Here is a 22,874-nt window from a genome sequence, read left to right on the forward strand (position 1 = left end):
TTATTTTAATATTCTTTTTAATATTCTCAATCCAGTCTTTATGTATCTAGGTTGCGATGTAACTCTTTAGATGCCCTATGCACCTGAACGAGTAAATTGCCAAAAACTACCACATTTCACGCAAATGTAATAAGTGGCTACCAATTTATGGTTATTAGCGAAAAACTATCAAAAATTTTCTAATCCGTTGCTAAAAACTATTAAAAATTTAACTGTCCGATTTAGCTCTTTTAACCTTTTTTCTGGCAAGGCTGGCCCACAAGTCACATGCCAGCATGACCCGTTGCATTTTATCGAACACCTTCAGCGCGCGTTGAGGTCGTGCTCCAGCCCGTGGCCGACGAGGAGCCGGGCGGCGCCCACCAGCGTCAGTCTCGTCTTGGGCGAGGTGGCAGAGGAGGACGCCAACGCCATGGCCGCGGTAGCGTCGGCGAGGGCGGTGACCTGGAGGAAGACGGACATCGATGCGGCCGCCGTGTCGCTCACGGCCTGGGCCACGGTTCGCGCTACCTCGACCCCTGACGAGGAGGAGGAGGTGGCGTGGGTATGCACGGGCGCGCAACGGGCGACGGCGGCGGCGAGGCCGGCAAGGTCCTTGGCGGCGCGGCGCTGAGCGCGGGCTGCGGAGGCGAGCTTGACGGGGTCACGGCGGCGAACGGCTGCGCGGAGGTCGGCGGTATGGCCGCGGAGCGCGAGCAGGGCGGCCAGGAAGGAGCCGTAGGCGTCCGCGAGGGCGAGGAAGCCGTCGAGCAGGGCGTCAGCCGGGGCGAGCGCGAGCGGCACGTACGAGTGCTCCAGCAGCTCATCGGCTCACACTTGGACAGCGGAAGCGGAGGATGCTGTCCAAGACCGAGCTCGGCGTGCAGTTCGCGCAAGAAATCAGCCGCCGCCGCCGCGTTCTTCATCTGGTTGGTGGGAGATTCGTTGGGGCCTCGGGCGAGACCACCAGGGCCACGAGCGGCATCCTGGAGCGCGAAGAAGGCGCCGGCTTCCTGCACCGGAGCGGCACGGTGGGCGGCGTCCTGGAGCGCGAAGAAGGAGTCGGCTTCTTGCACCGGAGCGGCACGGTGGGCGGCGTCCTGGAGGGCGAAGAAGAGGCCTGCCGGCTGCGGCGAGGACACGCACAGGGACGCACATAACCTGTTCGATGTAATGCACATGAGGATGAAGAGAGGTGGAAGAAAGGTCTAACGTGTGGGTCCTATCTGTAATAACGGTCAAAGCTAACAGTCAATCTGACATGTGGGCTTGTCAGAAGAACGATTAAAAGAGCTAAATCGGGCAGTTAATTTTTTTGATAGTTTTTAGCAATGGATTAGAAAATTTTTGGTAGTTTTTTGCTAATAATCGTAAAGTGTTAGCCACTGGACACATTTACGTGAAATGTGGTGGTTTTTGAACGGAGGGAGTTGTTAATTATCCAACAACATATTAATCAGCACTTATATATGATCGTGGATGCACCAGGTGCAATACCAACCACACTCTTATTACAATAATTTCACAAGCACTTAAGGATCGGGGTTAGCTCTTTGGAGGCCGACGCCGAGGGCTCCATCTGCTCCCACCCCTGCCTCCCCAGCCTCATCTCCAGGCTCGGAGCCATAACCATGGCCACGTCGTGCAGCCCACGGTCGCGTGCACAATCCCCATGGCCATCGTCGTCGTAGCGCCGCGGGGGCAACGCCAAACATCCGAAGCTCTCGGTCCCATCGACGTCGTCGCTGCTGCTGCTGCTGGTGTTGCTCGCTGACGGCTTACGACGGCGTGGGGCTGCTGGCGGCGCCATTCCGTTCTCTGGCATGATGTGTTCATGATCATGAGGTTCGGAGGTCGTCAGGTAAGGTGGCACCATTGCTGCTGCTGGTGCTGCCGCTTGTCTCCTCCAAGCATCGTGATGGTCTTGCCCTCCAGCTGGTGACTCCGACCTCCTGCATGCAGTACGAATCAATCAGTTAATGCACACATATATGAGTCGGAGCTTCACGTCGAGGGGTGTCAGGTGTGGCGTCAGGCAAACACCAGAAACATCACCATACGGTGGCCTCTGTAAAATTACCCTAGACCATAGCTAGTAGCCGGACGTTCAAAGGTACCATCTGGACGGATTCCAGCTTTACAGACTCGTTCCTTTTCCTATTTTATTTTACCGACATATTGAGCATCTTCAACCCGACTCTCAAATTGTCCATATATGTGGGCGAAGACACTTTTGGATCCACCACGGGAGTAACTCTCGGGCGAAAGGAGGCGATCGGTAGGCGATCCCGGGCTGCCGCTAGGGTTAGGGTTTCTCGCCGGGGGTGCGAAGGGTTCCGGTGGGGATCTGGATGACGACTGCGTCCTCCAAGATCACCGACCGACGCGGGATAGGCTCTCCTGAGGGAGGAGCTATGGCGGAGAAGGAAGACAGGAGGAAGACGGTTTCACCGGATGGCCAAGGTACGAAGCCGAGACAGGAGGTAAGCCGGGGATCCAGGAAAATAGGAACGCCGGTGAAGGAAAGGAAGGAGAACGCAGATGGGGTATCGCCGGTGACCAGTAGGACTCCGGACGCATCGGCTAGCCTCTCGGCAAAACTTGGTGGGATGGCATTGACGGAGAAGGAAGCGCAAGGTTTGATGTTTTCGGGAACCAAGGAGGCCGCGCCGGCGGCGAAAAGATGGACGTTGATTGGAAAAGCTTGCACCCCTAGGGTCATGAATTTCGTGGCACTAGAACGATCACTGAGGAGAGCTTGGGGCCTGCATCATGATGCGCAGTTTCGTGATCTCGGGAATAACCTATTTTTGGTCCACTTTGGAGGGGAAGGAGATTGGAAGCATGCTAGGAACAATGGGCCGTGGCAATTTGATTTCAATGTCTTAATTCTTAAGGACTATGATGGGAAGACGAGGCCGTCGGAGATGATCTTTGACACGGTGGATGTCTGGGTCAGAGTAGAGGATCTACCCCTAGATAAAAGAACCAAGGAATTTGGGGAGGTCCTTGGGAACTGGCTTGGGGAGGTTGTGAAAGTGGATGTGGAAAGCGATGGATTTGCTAAAGGGAAATACCTTAGAGTTCGGGCGAAGATATTAGTCTATGAGCCGCTGGTTCGATACTTCAATCTGAAGGAGTCAAAGGAAGATGACGAAGGAACATGGTTTAATTTCTCCTATGAGAAAATTCCCCACTTTTGCTTTGAATGTGGAAGACTTGTGCATGCAGAAGGAAAATATGACCCACCAGTAGACAAGTCTGCCCAATGGGGCGAATGGCTGAGAGCATCCCCTGGCCGAATCTCGATTGGCAAGGGAGGAGGATATGGAGGGGCTGCTAGCAGTAGTTTTAGTGGGGAGAGCTCTCGCACTGGCGCGAGCGACCCGATTAGATTCCCGTCAGCTAGGGTTCGGGATCTCCCAACAAAGCGCAACATTCAGAAAGAATTATCGCAGGCGAGCTACTCTCACACTGGTGAGGGTGTGCAACGAAATAAAATTGAGGTAAACCGCCCGGCTAGAGGGTCGCGAGGAAGCAGTGAAGCAGGATCAAAAGATCTAAGACATGCTCTAGAGAGGAGGGAGCTGGATTTACGTCAGGAGCTGATAAACAAAAAAGGTGGAGTAGATGAGAAGGTTGCTGGCCAGGAAGAGATGCAGAGATCAGATCCTATGGACTATGACGCTCATCCAAAGGCTCGAGAGATAAGGAAGAGGGGTACATTCACACGCAGGCCAAGACCCAACGAAGGGATCTATCGGCCGAAGGTAAGGGCGGAGCACCTCCCCAGAGAGTCACGTAAAAGGAGACTGAAGCAACTCTGGGTGGTGAAAGGTGATCAGGACAAGCAAGTCTCACAGGATACTTTCATTCGGGAAACAAGGCTAAAACCAAATACTGTTTTTGAACGACTCGATGCTCCTAATGATACATCGGCGGACCCTGCGAGCCAGGGCCGCCGGGATCAATGAATTGCCTTGCCTGGAACTGCCGTGGTTTGGGGTTGGACCCGACAGTTGGCGAATTAAGAGACCTGGTAAGGTCCTACAACCCAGTGGTGGTGTTCCTCAGCGAAACTAAGAAGAAAGCACGGGCTATGGAGAGGATTAGATGGAGCTTGGGGTTCCCTAATGGGATCTCTGTTGATTGTGTGGGCAAGAGTGGGGGTTTGTCGCTTTGGTGGAGAGATAATGTGCAAGCCACCATCAGACCATGGAGCCAGTTCTTCATTGATGCAGAGCTTTGCTTTGATGGGAAATCCTTCAGATTCACATGATTCTATGGAGAACCCAGGACAAAGCTTAGAGGCAAATCATGGGAAGCCCTCCGTTATTTAAAGGCACAAAATAATTTACCTTGGTTATGTGCAGGAGATTTCAATGAAATACTCACTCTGGAGGAACAAAAGGGGGGGGGGTAATCCAAGACCTTTTTCTCAGATGGAGAAATTCCGAGATTGCCTGTCCGACTGCGGACTGGCGAACATGGGATCCACGGGTTACTATTTCACATGGGATAATAAGAGACCGGATGGGGATAATATCCAGGTTAGGCTGGATCGAGCGTTGTGTAATGTTGACTTCATGTCCTTATACCCAGCTTCGAGGGTGGAAAACATTGTTACGGAGGAGTCTGATCATATGGATGTTCTTATCCGGGTGTTGGAGACTGCTCCGGACACTGGAAGGAGAAAGGATCGGCCATTTCAATTCGAGGAGATGTGGACAAAGCATGATGGGTATGATCCAATGGTGGAACAAGCATGGCGACAACAGGGACAGTGCATGGGGCCGAATGAACTATGCACGAAACTTGGACACATCTCAAGGAAGATGCAACAGTGGGGTAGCTCGGTATTTGGCTCAGTCACACGACAAATCAGACTACTCAAGAATCAACTGAAGGATGCGAAAGAAAGAGCCCTATTATCAGGTTATACTCAGGAGGTTCGTGACATTGAGAGCAATTTAAAAGACATCTTTGAGAGGGAAGAGGTTATGTACAAACAGAGATCAAGAGTTGCCTGGCTGAAGGAAGGAGACCAAAATACTAAGTACTTTCAGAACAGGGCATCACATAGAAGGAGGAAGAACACTGTTAGGGTTTTGAAGGGAGAGAATGGTGTGAGCTGCTCGTCGGATGAGGGTATGAGGGAACTAGCTGCTAGGTTCTATGAAAAACTTTTCCAAACGGAGGGGTGCAACCAGACGGAACACATTCTGGACCTCTTTCAAAACCTCATCTCCCCGGCTATGAATGAGAAACTTACGGAAGTGGCTACGGACTGTGAAATAGAGATTGCTCTATTCCAAATGGGACCGACAAAAGCACCTGGACCGGACGGACTACCAACGCTATTCTATCAACGTCACTGGGCGTTGATAAAGGAAGAGGTTTGTAGGTCGATTCGTGATTACCTTGATGGAACTGAGCCGGTGGAAGGATTAAACGAAACGGTTCTGGTGTTGATCCCCAAAATCAATTCACCGGAGCTTCTCTCACAGTTTCGGCCCATCAGTTTATGCAATGTTCTGTATAAAATCGCGGCAAAGGTCTTGGCTAACAGATTGAAAATTATTCTCCCGCTCCTTATCTCTGAAGAGCAAAGTACGTTTGTGCCGGAACGCCTCATTACGGACAATGTGCTAATTGCTTATGAATGCGTGCATGCTATTAGAAAGCGGGAGCGGAAGAAGCCACTTTCTGCAGTCAAGTTGGACATGATGAAGGCCTACGATAGGGTGGAGTGGGATTTTCTCCAGCTAGTTATGGCCAAACTTGGCTTTGCTCCAAAATGGATATCTATGATCACGCGATGCATTAGTAGTGTTCGCTTTCGTGTCAAGCTAAATGGGGGACTATCAAGGAATTTCCAGGCTACAAGGGGACTCAGGCAGGGGGATCCCCTGTCCCCATATCTGTTCTTGTTCTGCGCTGAAGGTTTCTCGGCACTGCTTAAACAGGCGCAAAATGAGCAGTGGATCCATGGTGTTCAATTTGGGAGCACTGGCCCCCATGTCACCCATCTTTTATTTGCTGATGACAGTATTGTGTTTCTGGAAGGGTCAGAGGATAATCTAAACACACTCAAGGAGATTTTGCAACAGTACCAACATGCCTCGGGATAGAAGGTAAATCTTCAAAAATCGGCTATCTTTTTTGGCAAAGGGTGTAGGGAGACAGGTAAGGAGGCTCTTAAGCAAGTAATAGGAATTGCATCCGAAGCATTAAGTGAAAAATACCTTGGTATCCCCACAGTAGTGGGCAAATCAAAGGAGGGATCCTTCCAGTATGTCAAAGAGAGTGCAAGGAGTAAAGTATCAGGATGGAAGGGGCAAGGTTTATCCAAAAAAGCACGAGAAATTCTGATAAAATCCGGGCTTCAATCCACTCCAACGTTCACCATGAGTTGCTTCCAACTATCCAAGAAAATGTGCGGGAACCTGACATCAATCTCTTCAAACTTTTGGTGGGGAGCAAATCAGGGCGTGAGGAAGGTGCATTGGATTGCCTGGGATAAAATGTGCTTACCTAAGAGGGATGGAGGGATGGGTTTCAGAAATTTTGAAGCGTTTAACCAGGCTTTGCTCGCTAAGCAAGCATGGCGGTTACTCCAATTTCCCTCATCGCTATGTGCCCGAGTTCTTAAAGCCAAATACTATCAAGACTGCTCGATCATGAATGCTACATGTCCAAGTGGGGCCTCGTTTACCTTCAAGAGCATAATTCATGGTAGGGAACTCCTGAGAGAAGGCATCATCTGGCGGATTGGCGATGGCACGCAAATCAGTATTCACCATGAGAATTGGATTCCTCGTGAAGGTAGCTTAAGGCCTCTCGGGCAGTCCTATATACCGGGAGTAACGCGAGTTTGCGACTTGCTTACTACCGATGGATCTTCATGGGATTATGAGAAACTGCACCTGATGTTCTCGGAGGATGATGCATGCGATATAAAGCAAATTCCCGTCGGGGGACTGAACTGCAGCGACCATCAAGCTTGGAACTTCACCAAATCGGGTCAGTTCACTGTCAGATCGGCCTATCACTTGTGCATGAGGAAGAAATAATCTATTGCCGGACGGCCGGAGCCATCATCATCGCTATCCAGACACCAAAGTTGGTTAGCACTATGGAACACCAATGCACCTGGTAAAGCTAAGGTTCATATGTGGCGGCTGATTAAAAACGGGCTGGCAGTTGGAGCGGAGTTGCAACGCAGAAGGATAAAACCAGGGATCTTATGTATGGTATGTGGCCGAGAGGAAACCACTCTGCATAGATTCTGGCGATGCCCACATTCTGCTATGGTTTGGGAGGTGCTAAACTCTGAGAAGGGTGCCCTGGTGACTTTGCCGCCGGTCCCGGATGGAGATCACCGTGCTGTAGCTTCCTGGCTGCTAAGTTGGCTAGCACAGGCAGGCGAAAGCGAAAAGGAACTAACAATCCAGGCATTGTATGGACTTTGGCTAGCTAGAAACGAGGCAAGAGATGACCAGAGGATTGCTGATCCAAAAAGTGTTGCAAACAACATCTACCAACACACTATGGAGTGGTTAAACATCCACGCTCGTCAGCCTAGGAATGTTACTCCAACGCTGGTGGCGAGATGGAACCCACCTGAACGAGGATGGTTGAAGGCCAACTCTGACGGAGCTTTAGCCAAAGCGCGCAATCGTGGAGGGGGGGGGGGTGTAGTTCTTCGTGATCATGATGGAGCCTATAGAGGAGGCGCCTGCTATGTGTTCAAGGATGTTTCTCATCCTGAGGTGGCGGAGGTACTTGCTTGTCGGGAGGCGGTGCAGCTGGCAATCCAAACGGGAGCGCTGAAGGTGCACGTCGAAGTTGACAGTATGGCAGTAGCGGCTATGGTGAACGAGCAGGCCAAGAATTTAAGTCTGCTGGTACTATCATGGAGGAGATTAAGTTGATGGGTCGTACTTTGCAGGGATTCAAAGTGTCTTGGATTAGACATACGGGTAATAATGCTGCACACTTACTTGCTAAAGAGGGCATCTCTAGGGATAGTAATAGTTTCTGGCCTAATGACCCTCTGATTGTATTCTTCATGTAATATCGGATGAAATCCCTGTGGGAGGAACTTAAATAAAGCTGGATGGAGATTCTCAAATTTTTTTTGTCCATATATGTCCGGTCGGACAGCCAGGACAGGGTCCGAAGAAGGGAGGGAGAAAAATAAAACGTAAGTGTAACTCCAACGGGCCGACCCAAACGGACGGTGATTTTGTCCCTTTTTTGTACGTTTGGATCGACCGCCGGCTCCGCGTCCGCCCACTTTTCTTTTTGGGTCGGCCATGCGCCTAATGCGGGCGATTCATTTTATGTCCGCACATTAGATTAAAAATGCTTCATGTCAACGCCCAAGAGTTCATGCCAGCGGCTGACATACATTGCCAGCCTCCATAAAACCACTACGTAGTTCATGCTGACAAACTTGCCACCGGCCAGCACATGCCAGCACACAAAAAGCCGCGAGAATTCGACCACGCCCGTGGTCATGATAGCACACTTGCCGACATACAAGAAAGCATGACGTGTATGCCTTCGTCCGCTTGCTATTGCACTTCGGCTTAGCCCCGACAGAAGTTTGGTTGGCGAGCTCCTCCTCGAACAAAGGCTCCTCGTCGATGTCCATGTCATCGTCCTCCTCCTCAAGGCCGTAGTCCTCCGAGAACTCATGATCGAGCGGGAAGCCGTCTAGGCCGACCTGATCTTGCATGAAGGCGTCATGTAGATCATTGGTGGCTTGCGTGAACGACGCTCGACCTTTATGACTTTGGGTCTCATCGGGATCGTACGCACCAGCCGCCGGTGCAACTTCGAAGGTCACGTTTTCCAGGAAACGGTTGGCCGTATCATCATTGACGGCCGCCAGCATTCCGTTGGATAGATTGCAGGCACCGGTGAGCATGTCGGCTGGTATTTCGCGCTAGTGTTTCCTCATGCCTCCGGACGATGATCCGCCTACCACTGGCGCTGCGTTGAGGTCGATGGTCACCGACGCGGGCGTGGAAGGAGGCATGATGGTCACCTCCGGCGAGCATTCCTCGGAGAAGCGGCTGCCTTGCGAGGTAGACGTGGAAGCCGGGAATCGATTGCGTGCAAGACGCGAGCGGCGACTCTGGCATCATCATCTCAGGATATGTTGACGAGCCCGTACTGACCACGGCCGTGGCAACGGCAGTGTTGACAAGCCAATGTTGGCCAGGGTTTACCTCTAGGTACAACAAGGCCTCCATTGTTGCCGCCTTCACCCGGGCATTGGTTTCTTCCTGCTGCGCGGCGGCGGCGGCAGCTGCCTCGCTCTTGCATTCGGCGCGTGCCTTCGACCCTTCCTCTTGGCCGACTCCACGGTCTTCTCCTCGGGCGTCAACTCCTTCTTCTTCTTCTCAGGCGGAGCCCCCGCCTTACGGGGGGCGCGGGCCTTTCCTTTGCCTTCGGCGGCGACGACGGACGTCTTCATTGAGGCAATGGCGGCGGCGGCCTCGAAGTCGTCATCCATGACGACGGGAGCGGGTGCGGGAGTGAGGGCGAAAGTTTGGGGAAAATGGAGGAAAAAAGTGGCCGCTTTGTCGCCGACTTGCAGGCCACGGAGGGAAGTAGGCGCACGCTGCGCGCGTCCGTTTTATGTCCGCGAATATGCAAATCAAGCGCAAAATTAGGCCGGGAGTGGGTCGGCAGGCAGACAAAAACGTTTTGTCCATTGGGGTCGGCGCGTTGGGCCAACTTTTTGTCCGCGCCGACCCAAACGAACGGCGACACATGAAATGGGTCGCCCCATTGGAGTTGCTCTAACCTAACCTCCGGCCAATTCTAGCGCATGACTCCAAACAGACGCCCGCTTTGACCTGCTTTTGTCCGTTTGGGGCGTCAATGAGGAAGCCCATGTCTGGATAGGGACGTTGTCGGATCGGTGCACCCAACGGACAGCCGCGCCCCAAATCATGTCGTGGTGGACATGATATAAAAAATATCTCATCTCCTCTCTGACTTTTTTCATGCTCTCTCGCTCGCTTGCTTGCTGCGAGCGGAGGGGGCCTGCTCCGGGCTCCAATGAGTCGAATTGCTCTGCTCCGGGCTGGGACGATGAGGGAGGAGGAGGAGCCCAGCTGGTTCGCTCTCTTCGACGAGGACCTGCCGGCGCCCGACGAGCTCATGCCGCTCTCGCAGTCGCTCATCACCCGCGATCTCGCCGCCACCTTCGACATCCCTATGCACGGGGGCGGCCCGCTCAGCCGCGCGGCAGAGCACCGGCGTCGCGGAGATGAACGGCGGGGCCTCATCGATCGCCGGGTCCAGTGGCGACAACGGGGGCTGCAACGACGAGGATCCGACCAGGACTCTCAAGCGCCATCACCCCATGTGGACGCCACAGCTGCACAAGCGCATGCAGCGCCTCGGCAACGGCGACGGCGGGGGAGGCAGCCACGATGCTGCTCCTCATGCTCTGTGAAAAAGAGGAGAGAAAAGGATGCGTGGGTGGGCCCCATGAGTTTCAATGACAGACGGGCCAGCCCTCACATGCAACAGACACAACTCGGATGAGGAGTGCCTAGAAAGTGTGTGCGTGTGTCCGCTTTGGCCTCAAATTCAGATCAAATTTGGTTCACAAATGGGATAGAACGGACATGAAACAGACAATATGGATCCAGGCCGTCGCGCGCTGAGCCATGAGGTTTGTCCATTTTGCCCCAAACGAACAGGACCGGACGGGATGGGGTTGTGTGCTGGAGTTGGCCTCCCAAATCGTCCCATGTGTCGAGTGGCGAATCTTGAAAGAAAATGAAGGGATGGCTTAAAGTTAACGGTGTGTAGAAAAGTCAAAAAATACCAATTTTTTATTGTAAACAAGGTTAAAATTTTGACAGAAATACTAATAATTGTTTGTTTTCAATTTTTGGAGGGGGGCTTTTTTTTCCAAGGTTAAAATTTTGACAGAAATACTAATAATCGTTCCAAGGTTAATATACTAATAATCGGTTCACCCACCTAGTACTACTTTTTTTTCCCTTTCTTCTTCTTCTTATTCTCTCCCTTTCAATCCCCACCAATCTTATCGGACATAAGGTTGACAAGAAAAATAAAATCCAAGACCTGAAATTGGAGGATCTAGGCAGCTATTCATGAGATATGACCATGTAGCAAGGAGAGGAGAGTTGGAGTCTTGGAGAGACATGCATGGAGGTTTCCTAACAAAAAAGGCCACCACACCACACATCAGTCTGGCATTGCTAGTGTACGTGCTGCCAAGTGGCTTGTCCATGCTCGCCACTATTTCAACAAATGGCAGGGCAGGCTTTCCCCCCTGGTCAAGGCCAATGGAGTTGCCCTTGTCTTCTTCCACCTGTTGTTTGCGAGATTCCAACAGACAATGGCGCAACCCTTGATAGGGCCGGCCACCAGAGGCGGAGGGACAATTGATATGGATCTGAATCGTCTGATCTGATCAACCACAAACACAACCGCACGCACCGCAGCTGCATGCTCTGATCACTCCCGCAGAAAAAACCACGGGGAGCATTTACTTCCCTGCGAATTATAAGATGAGGAGAGGAAATGTCGCCCCGATCATCATGACTCACAAGGAGCATCGTGCAACTCAAAAGGGGGAGAGAGAGGACTGAGAAGGTTGAAAGTGTGCTGCATGCATGCATGCGTGCATGCTTGGGAGTGTGAAACCAGGGGCACACGGTACAGTGGCAGTGCAGGAGACAAGCACAACTGCCTCCCTACAGCTAGCTAGAGGCATGCCGAGGTTAGCGAAAGAAAAATGCTGATCGATGGGGGTGGATTGAGGGGTGACCCGGTAAAGCGTATTATGATTGAGATTTTCATCATTTCAGCTGACAAAAGGAACCGATATGATAGAGGCTGGAAAGGCTGCGCGTCGCTATGTAGGAGTACCTCACAATGCATGCATGGAGCACTCTGACGTGTTCAAGATAGTAATCAAATTATATATGCTCTAGTTTTATTTAATGTCAACACACACACTCATGTTGTTTTTAATGATGTGGCATTAGACGCCGCAGGCCAATAAGATCAACTACACACACATATAGTAACTAAATTCCCGGCGTTCCTTTTCTAAGCAAAAACATTAATTCATGTCAAACCAAGCGCAATATGAAGGTAAAGATCGTTTGCTGTTAATTCAACCGAGTAGCAAATGCATGCATGCGTTTGCATTGACATCGTCAAATAATCAAATAATGTATGGATGTGTGCATCTATTGATGTAGATACCAGGAGTGTTATCCTCCTTTTCCAAAATAAATAAATGCATGCATGGGTACTTGTGAATATGAAATGTGGCAAAGCATACCAATTGTGCATGCCAATCCTTTGTCCAGAAGGCCGTTAATTAACTACTCAATTGTGCATTATCAAAACCCAAAACCTCAGCCTACTTAAGGACTAGCTGGATTCTGCATCATATGATAGATATATAGTCCAAGCTGACCACATCGACTAAATAGTGCATTCAAAATTCCTTTAGATGCCGACATCCCAATTTAATCTCTACACATATTCGGCTGTCACACAAGGCGAACAGAGTATTAAAATGAACACATGTGATGTAAATGAAAGCACAACGCATGCATCCATGCTCCAAATGCATCAAGGTTGCAGACTTGGTGTTACACAAAGACCAAGAGATATGAAACAAAAACAAAACACCATTATTAATTAGTAAGAACTATATTTAATTAATAAATCCAGTCAGATCATACCAGATTAATTTACAAACCTAGGAGTTGTATTACTGGAAGTGGTGTTGACCATGTTGCCGTTGAACCCATCAAAACCATTGATCAGTTCATCACCAGCGACAACCCTTCTCAGAATACCCATACCTCTGGTCTGGCCATGGCCTGCAAACACACCCATATATAGTTAAATTAGTGCATGTGTCTTATCACACTACAAAATACAAACATTTGTGTACAAGTTAGCTATAGTTGTGCCTTATGGGGCACACAGCTAGCTACAGATGACACGCACTTATCCCATTCCAATAATTCACCACTGTGTGTGACATGACCTTGGATAAATTAACTCAAGCCATGAAATTAATTCCAAGGGCATGCAACGAGGTGTGTTAAGGATCTAGGCACCATGTGTTTTACCTGCAACGCATGATCGGTCTGTGCCCTTCACTGTTCTATACATCTGCATGCAAGAAAACAAGTAGAAAAATATGAAGATGGTAATTAATTAGCTTAATCTATTATGCTTCCATTTGGTTTATATTTTCTCAAGGACATATAATTCTAGAATAATTAGTTATGGGGTGTAGATATATTTAGGGCAGAAGACTAGAGACAAAAAAGGACAAGAGGTACTCGGTATCAACTAACAACAAGAAGCTACTATATGCATTCCATCCTTTTGTTTTTGAGTGATCGGAAGATAGCACACTGAGAAAAGGAAGTTTGAGCTAGCACAGTGAGAAACTTGCCTGCAGGTGGCTCTTAACATGAGCGAGTGTAAGATCCTTCACGTTCATCAGTTCCAATACTGACTTTGGTGTTGCTCCTACAAGATGTTGTATCAAATAAAAATGGAAGCGAGTTTTAGAGACCAGCAAGGGTTAATCATGCATAGATGGAGATTAAAATCAGTACAAACAGACAAGTTTGAATGAATTTGTATGGCACTCTTATTCTTTTGATGACAGCAAAGAACCATAGGATATAACCTTCTCGGAAAATCAAGATGTAGAAAACACTAAAGATCAAACAAAAGGCACCAAAGGAAACACCATGCAGCCTCCCCAAAGGCAATTGGCAAGAGGTCATCTGATTATATCCGCTACTAATTAATCAATTACCCGTTCAGGCTGAAGAACCCACGTTGCTCAAATACCAGCAAGGAAACAAAATCATCACATCAAACACTCACATCTACTGGTTTAATAGTAATTAGTAAATACCCTATTGTTAGTTAAACAATCTTGAGTTTGTAAATGAACATACTCTCATGGCCACCAAGGAGCTCCACTGCACGCACAAAGTGTGCGTGCAGCGCTGTGGTCCACCGCATCCTAGGAGCCCTCGAGCTCCTCTTCCGGCCACCAGCTGCTGGCCGTGCCACAGCACCGCCGGCGGCAGGACAGGAGCTCTTTTTGAATCCATGGGCGTTGTTCGGCTGGTGCAGCACCTCCTCCAGGCCACGGTGCCTCTTTGCCGCGGCCTCATGGAGCCCCAGCCGCACCTCGCCTTCGTTGCCCACCGCCGGACAAGGCGACGGAGGGCTGTGAAGGGAGAGATCAGGAGGAATTGCCGTGGTAATAGAACAAGCCTCGGGAAGAGGGGGTGGAGGAGGAGTGTTCATTGTAGCTAGCAATGGAATCTTGTTGTGTCCGTATCAGAAGGAAAAGAAGGATTGGGTGATTAGGTCATGAGTGCAATATCATTTTTGTGTTGGGATTTGTACATGTTGAGAGAAAGAGAGAGATGGTGGAAAGGGAAGATGCTATAGGGATATAGATGGAGATTTTTCAATCAATGCTATGCTGCTATGGTGATAGAGGAGGGGAGAGGGGATGGCATTTGGCAGTGCCCCAGGTTGGGAATAAGGATGGGAGAGAGGGGCAATCATGAAATGGGAAAGGGAGACAGAGCGTTTGGATCGTGACATGCTCTAACGGAATGGTCGTATTTAAGGGATGTACACAACCCTTCCAAAAGTTTAAAAATGGTAATATTGTCCTTTACAACTAATTACTACTCCCTCGATCTTCTAATATAAGAGTGTGTTTTTAACACTAGAGTGTACTGTCAAAAGAAAACTTTTGGTTCCTAGGTGTATATACATCCTATATAAATAAATTAACAACTCAATAAAAAGTTAAAATGTTTTGAAATAAACTTGACCTTCCATTATACTTATGAAAAAGAATCACAAAAGAAAAAGTACACTTTTACTTCTATTAAAAAACAATTTTTTGAAAAATAGTATGAATAGTGACATATAATAATAAATAAATTTTGTCCTTTTGCCAAGAAGTCAATACTGGTGTTTTTTCATGAAAATTTATATACTGATGCAAAACAAAATAAAGTTTAATCTAAAATACTTATGAACTAATTTAACTTTTCATTTAATTATAAAAAAGTCTTTATATAGGGTGCATATATTCAAACCAAAGTGTATTTTCCATTAAAAATGCTTTTATATTATGAGAGGGAAAGTACCTGCTAACTGGGATTAGAGTAAGCTGGCTCCTATACATTACTCATGTGTTCATGTATGGACCCATATAATCGTCACTCCTTCTGAAGTATGTAGTGAGACTCCTGCTTCGTTGGAGTCTTTTTTTTTTCGAGGCCTCTCAATCAGGAGGATGCGGATGCATACAATCATGTATTACTAGTGGCTGGGGCGTGCCATTGGCATGCCTCCTGATTGTTCATGTGCGTACTTATCTAGCTTACGCACTTCTATGGGTATATGTTGATCCTTGATAGCATTTATATATAGCAAAAAGGATTTTCAAACAAGTGAAAGCCTCGATGCTTATGTGCTAGGAAAAGATCAGTCCCATAAAATACGACTTGCTACTTTTGGATGAACACAAGTTCATGTACAGGCATGTGACCGATGTCGATTTGATAACACATTCATTAAGAACAATAAACGTCTTCTGCTACTCTTATGTTGAACTGTTGCGCAGCAAAGACTCCTGCGAGGAGTCACCAGGTCTAGGATAGACACCATAGCAATAGACAAAAGGGCAAGGCTAGTATTCGTTGTACATAAGACTACACAATATTTTTTTAGAAAAAGAGGCAACGCCCCGGCCTCTGCATCGAGAGATGCATGCAGCCCTTTATTAATTAAAAAGAAACTAAATCCGGAATGAGTACAACAATGCTGAGAGTAAAGAACAAGAACAAATCGATACAAAGCGCCCAAAGCGCGCAAGCAGCGAAAGTATAATAAGTAGATGCCTAGCCACCTATCCTATTAGCTTGCCGCCATCCAAACCGGTTGAAGATAACCTGTGCTACCATCTCCCAGCGGATACACCCAGTAACCATAAGCTCCCTGGAATCCGCAGGAGTGAGTAATGACCACGTGCGGGTCAGTGCGGTAGCCCTGTATATAACCTGCAAAAAATGTATAGATGTGCATCTGTTAAAAACTAAATCATTCCTGCAGTTCCAAATTGCCCATAGTAATGCGCAAGCTCCAACCCGGATACTCTTTGCCAAATGACCACCAACTCCCTGTACCCACGTCCCAAACAACGTGTTGACACTAGTGGGGGGGTGATATTAAAAGCAATGTGTATAGAACGCTACAAGATTTTAGCCATCGGACATTGGAAAAAGAGGTGCTTGATAGTTTCCTTGTTGTCACAAAAGTTGCATCGCTGGTTACCTTTCCATTTACGTTTTGCCAAGTTGTCTTTCGTGAGGATAACACCTTTGTGAACGAACCACATAAAGATCTTTATCCTCAACGGAACTTTGACCTCCCAGACATGCTTGGATCTTGGAATGTACACTGAATCGATAAGATGAAGGTACATAGATTTTACCGAAAAGGATCCATCCTTAGTTAGCTTCCAACGAATAGTGTCGGGCCTATCCGACAGTTGGATTTGCATTAATCTTCTAACTAAGTGTAGCCATCTGGTCCATCTTTCACCGACCAAAGATCGACGAAACCTGATATTTAGAGGCGTGTTGCTCAAGACTGCCGCAACCGACGCTTGTCTGCGTTGCACAATATTGTATAGCTGCGGATATTCCAGCGCTATGGGGCACATCCCCTAACCATGTATCCTCCCAGAATCTAGTTGATTCACCATTAGCAATGACAAACCTAGTCTGGTTAAAAAACACGTTCTTACACCGCATCAATCCTTTCCAAAATGCAGAATCATTGGGTTTAACGGTCACCTGAGCTAAGGTCTTATGTTGCAAGTACTTATTCCTTAGAATTTGCACCCACATGCCTTCGGTTTCTACCGAAATTCTAAACAGCCATTTACTTAGCAAGCATATGTTTTTAACCTCTAAATTCTCCACCACTAAACCTCCTTGATCTCTAGGTCTGCAAATTATGTCCCATTTAGTAAGCTTATACTTTGTTCTCACTTCATCACTTTGCCAAAAGAAATGTGACCGATAGAAATCTAACCTCTTCCTTACCCCTTTAGGTAACTCGAAGAAGGATAAGAGGAACATCGGCATACTGGTTAATACTGAATTAACAAGTACTAGACGTCCTCCATAAGATAGAAGCTTGCCTTTCCAGCAACTTAGCTTCTTTTTGAATCGGTCTTCGATGCATTTCCACTCCTTGTTTGTAAGTTTCCGGTGATGGATAGGCACCCCCAGATAAGTGAACGGAAAAGTCCCACACTCACACCCAAACAGTTGGTTGTAAGGATGCTGTTCCGCCTTTGCCCTTCCAAAACAAAATATTTCACTTTTGTTAAAGTTAATCTTTAACCCAGACAACTGTTCAAACAAGCATAAGATGACACAATATGGTAAAGACCTATAACTTTTAAAAGATAGAAGTATAAATAATAAAATATACTCTGTACATTACCATACATGAAATTAATAAATAATAAGGTCATGTTGTTGATGATTAAATTTGTTTCAAGCACAAACACAATAACTGAACCATTTGACCGTCTCATATCAGGTTTGATCATAAGTTTGCTTTCGTAGTTCAGGGCGAGTTGTAACATCATCCTCAATGTGTGCTACCAACTACCAAGTTCTCCCAACTTTCGTCCACCAAAAGCACAAAAAACAACTTTTCGTTTTCTAGTATAATGCACCTTTTAAGTCTATAAACCTTTTACGATCTTATCAGAGAAGCCTGGTGTGGCAGAGCTGGTTATAAATAATCAAGAACTTGTGAACTTATAGTAAATTCGTAAACAAAAAATACTTTTTGAAAAGAAGAAACAATTTGACCTTTGCTAGGCTAAACAAAAGATAAAAGATCATGATAATATTTAAATGACAACAAAGATGGTTAGGTACATACGTTTTTTGATAGGTCACTGCCTATCTCCATGGTACGCAAGCACAGAGGAATTATTTCAGTTTGTAGGAGAAAGCCGATAACCTCAGTATCATCAACATGCATGCATAATAAGAGGGTCAAAAAACTTCTTGCAAAAGCAAGAAGAAAACATTTGGTATTTAGAAACACATGCAACTATTCCAAAATCAAGAAGAAAACATTAGATAGAAAATTGCTTATTTATAAGTCAATTGTAGTAAGCAGCATCTAACCGTTAGTATGCAATAGAAATATGATTGACAACGGAAGTGTGACAATCCGAGACCGACGTTTCAGAAGATTCCCCTTCTATTCCGTTTTCTTCGTGTGTTTATTTTATTTGTCGCATCATCATCGCATCATGCTGTTGGGGAACGTCGCATGGGAAACAAAAAATTTCCTACGCGCACGAAGACCTATCATGGTGATGTCCATCTACGAGAGGGGATGAGTGATCTACGTACCCTTGTAGATCGTACAGCAGAAGCGTTAGTGAACACGGTTGATGTAGTGGAACGTCCTCACGTCCCTCGATCCGCCCCGCGAACAATCCCGCGATCAGTCCCACGATCTAGTACCGAACGGACGGCACCTCCGCGTTCAGCACACGTACAGCTCGACGATGATCTCGGCCTTCTTGATCCAGCAAGAGAGACGGAGAGGTAGAAGAGTTCTCCGGCAGCGTGACGGCGCTCCGGAGGTTGGTGATGACCTTGTCTCAGCAGGGCTCCGCCCCAGCTCCGCAGAAACGCGATCTAGAGGAAAAACCGTGGAGGTATGTGGTCGGGCTGCCGTGGAAAAGTCGTCTAAAATCAGCCCTAAAACCTCCGTATATATAGGTGGGAGGGAGGGGACCTTGCCTTGGGGCTCAAGGAGCCCCAAGGGGGTCGGCCGAGTCCAAGGGGGGAGGACTCCCCCCCCAAACCGAGTTGGACTTGGTTTGGTGGGAGGGAGTCCCCCTTCCTTCCCACCTCCTCCATTTTTTTTTCTTTCCTCTTGATTTTTCCTTCTTGGCGCATAGAGCCCTTTTGGGCTGTCCCACCAGCCCACTAAGGGCTGGTGTGCCACCCTCAAGGCCTATGGGCTTCCCCGGGGTGGGTTGGCCCCCCGGTGAACTCCCGGAACCCATTCGTCATTCCCGGTACATTCCCGGTAACTCCGAAAACCTTCCGGTAATCAAATGAGGTCATCCTATATATCAATCTTCGTTTCCGGACTATTCCGGAAACCCTCGTGACGTCCGTGATCTCATCCGGGACTCCGAACAACATTCGGTAACCAACCATATAACTCAAATACGCATAAAACAACGTCGAACCTTAAGTATGCAGACCCTGCGGGTTCGAGAACTATGTAGACATGACCCGAGAGACTCCTCGGTCAATATCCAATAGCGGGACCTCGATGCCCATATTGGATCCTACATATTCTACGAAGATCTTATCGTTTGAACCTCAGTGCCAATGATTCATATAATCCCGTATGTCATTCCCTTTGTCCTTCGGTATGTTACTTGCCCGAGATTCGATCGTCAGTATCCGTATACCTATTTCAATCTCGTTTACCGGCAAGTCTCTTTACTCGTTCCGTAATACAAGATCCCGCAACTTACACTAAGTTACATTGCTTGCAAGGCTTGTGTGTGATGTTGTATTACCGAGTGGGCCCCGAGATACCTCTCCGTTCACACGGAGTGACAAATCCCAGTCTTGATCCATACTAACTCAACTAACACCTTCGGAGATACCTGTAGAGCATCTTTATAGTCCCCCAGTTACGTTGCGACGTTTGATACACACAAAGCATTCCTCCGGTGTCAGTGAGTTATATGATCTCATGGTCATAGGAATAAATACTTGACACGCAGAAAACAGTAGCAACAAAATGACACGATCAACATGCTACGTCTATTAGTTTGGGTCTAGTCCATCACGTGATTCTCCTAATGACGTGATCCAGTTATCAAGCAACAACACCTTGTTCATAATCAGAAGACACTGACTATCTTTGATCAACTGGCTAGCCAACTAGAGGCTTGCTAGGGACGGTGTTTTCTCTATGTATCCACACATGTAAATGAGTCTTCATTCAATACAATTATAGCATGGATAATAAACGATTATCTTGATACAGGAATTATAATAATAACTATATTTATTATTGCCTCTAGGGCATAATTCCAACAGTCTCCCACTTGCACTAGAGTCAATAATCTAGCCCTCACATCACCATGTGAATTACATTGTAATAAATCTAACACCCATACAGTTCTGGTGTTGATCATGCTTTGGCCGTGGAAGAGGTTTAGTCAGCGGGTCCGCTACATTCAGATCCGTGTGCACTTTGCATATATTCACGTCCTCTCCCTCGACGTAGTCACGGATGAGGTTGAAGCATCGTTTGATGTGTCTGGTCTTCTTGTGAAACCGTGGTTCCTTTGCTAAGGCAATGGCACCAGTGTTGTCACAGAACAAGGTTATTGGATTCAGTGCGCTTGGCACCACTCCAAGATCCGTCATGAACTGCTTCATCCAGACACCCTCCTTAGCCGCCTCCGAGGCAGCCATGTACTCCGCTTCACATGTAGAATCTGCTACGACGCTTTGCTTGGAACTGCACCAGCTTACTGCACCCCCATTAAGAATAAATACGTATCCGGTTTGCGACTTAGAGTCGTCCGGATCCGTGTCAAAGCTTGCATCGACGTAACCTTTTACGGCGAGCTCTTCGTCACCTCCATACACGAGAAACATCTCCTTAGTCCTTTTCAGGTACTTGAGGATATTCTTGACCGCTGTCCAGTGATCCACTCCTGGATTACTCTGGAACCTACCTGCCATACTTATGGCCAGGCTAACATCCGGTCTAGTACACAACATCGCATACATGATAGAACCTATGGCTGAAGCATAGGGGACAGAGCGCATATGCTCTCTATCTTCATCAGTTGCTGGGCACTGAGTCTTACTCAATCTCGTTCCTTGTAGAACTGGCAAGAACCCTTTCTTGGACTGTTCCATTTTGAACCTCTTCAAAACTTTATCAAGGTATGTGCTTTGTGAAAGTCCTATCAGGCGTTTTGATCTATCCCTATAGATCTTAATGCCTAGAATGTAAGCAGCTTCTCCTAGGTCCTTCATAGAGAAACTTTTATTCAAGTAATCCTTTATGCTCTCTAAAAACTCTACGTTGTTTCCAATCAGTAATATGTCATCCACATATAATATTAGAAACGCCACAGAGCTCCCACTCACTTTCTTGTAAATACAAGATTCTCCAACCACTTGTATAAACCCAAATGCTTTGATCACCTCATCAAAGCGTTTGTTCCAACTCCGAGATGCTTGCACCAGTCCATAAATGGATCGCTGGAGCTTGCACACCTTGTTAGCATTCTTAGGATCGACAAAACCTTCGGGTTGTATCATATACAACTCTTCCTTAAGGAAACCGTTAAGGAACGCCGTTTTGACATCCATCTGCCAGATTTCATAATCGAAAAATGCAGCTATTGCTAACATGATTCTGACGGACTTAAGCATTGCTACGGGTGAGAAAGTCTCATCGTAGTCAACTCCTTGAACTTGTGAAAAACCCTTTGCCACAAGTCGAGCTTTATAAACGGTCACATTACCGTCAGCGTCCGTCTTCCTCTTAAAGATCCATTTGTTCTGAATGGCCTTGCGGCCCTGAGGCAGTACCTCCAAAGTCCACACTTTGTTCTCATACATGGATCCTATCTCGGACTTCATGGCTTCCAACCATTTGTTGGAATCTGGGCCCACCATTGCTTCTTCATAATTCCCAGGTTCATTGTTGTCCAACAACACGATTGATAAGACGGGATTACCGTACCACTCTAGAGCAGCACGTGGTCTCGTCGACCTGCGTGGTTCGACAGAAACTTGAACTGGAGTTTCATGATCATCATCATTAACTTCCTCCTCAACCGGCGTTGCAATGACAGAGGTTTCCCCTTGCCCTGCGCCACCATCCAGAGGGATGAGAGGTTCGACAACCTCGTCAAGTTCTATCTTCCTCCCACTCAATTCTCTCGAGAGAAACTCCTTCTCGAGAAAAGCTCCATTTTTAGCAACAAACACTTTGCCCTCGGATTTGAGATAGAAGGTGTACCCAACTGTCTCTTTTGGGTAACCTATGAAGACGCACCTTTCCGCTTTGGGTTCCAGCTTTTCAGGCTGAAGCTTTTTGACATAAGCATCACATCCCCAAACTTTAAGAAACGACAACTTTGGCCTTTTGCCATACCACAGTTCGTATGGTGTCGTCTCAACGGATTTTCATGGTGCCCTATTTAAAGTGAATGCAGCTGTTTCTAATGCATAGCCCCAAAATGATAAATGCAAATCAGTAAGAGACATCATAGATCGCACCATCTCTAATAGAGTACGATTACGACGTTCGGACACACCATTACGCTGTGGTGTTCCAGGCGGTGTTAACTGTGAAACAATTCCACATTGTCTTAAGTGAGCACCAAACTCGAAACTCAGATATTCACCCCCACGATCAGACCGTAGGAACTTGATCTTCTTGTTACGATGATTTTCCACTTCACTCTGAAATTGCTTGAACTTTTCAAATGTTTCAGACTTGTGCTTCATCAAGTAGACATAACCATATCTACTTAAATCGTCAGTGAAGGTGAGAAAATAACGATATCCGCCGCGTGCCTCCACGCTCATCGGACCACACACATCGGTATGTATGATTTCCAACAAGTCACTTGCACGATCCATTGTTCCTGAGAACGGAGTCTTAGTCATCTTGCCCATGAGGCATGGTTCGCACGTGTCAAGTGAATCAAAGTC

General features: G+C 47.4%; 1 protein-coding gene across 1 annotated transcript; it reads right to left on the reverse strand.

Moving 5' to 3' along the window:
- Positions 1–1,412: 1,412 nt before the first annotated feature.
- Positions 1,413–14,591, reverse strand: LOC123399308. The gene is made up of 5 exons (XM_045093722.1): positions 13,983–14,591; positions 13,466–13,542; positions 13,134–13,176; positions 12,755–12,878; positions 1,413–1,931 (listed from the first exon to the last, which is right to left on the reverse strand). The coding sequence occupies exons 1-5, from the start codon at positions 14,338–14,340 to the stop codon at positions 1,502–1,504; spliced, it is 1,032 nt and encodes a 343-aa protein (XP_044949657.1). The 5' UTR covers positions 14,341–14,591; the 3' UTR covers positions 1,413–1,501.
- Positions 14,592–22,874: the final 8,283 nt, after the last annotated feature.

Source organism: Hordeum vulgare, chromosome 5H (assembly GCF_904849725.1).
Source record: "Hordeum vulgare subsp. vulgare chromosome 5H, MorexV3_pseudomolecules_assembly, whole genome shotgun sequence".
Taxonomy (NCBI): domain Eukaryota; kingdom Viridiplantae; phylum Streptophyta; class Magnoliopsida; order Poales; family Poaceae; genus Hordeum; species Hordeum vulgare.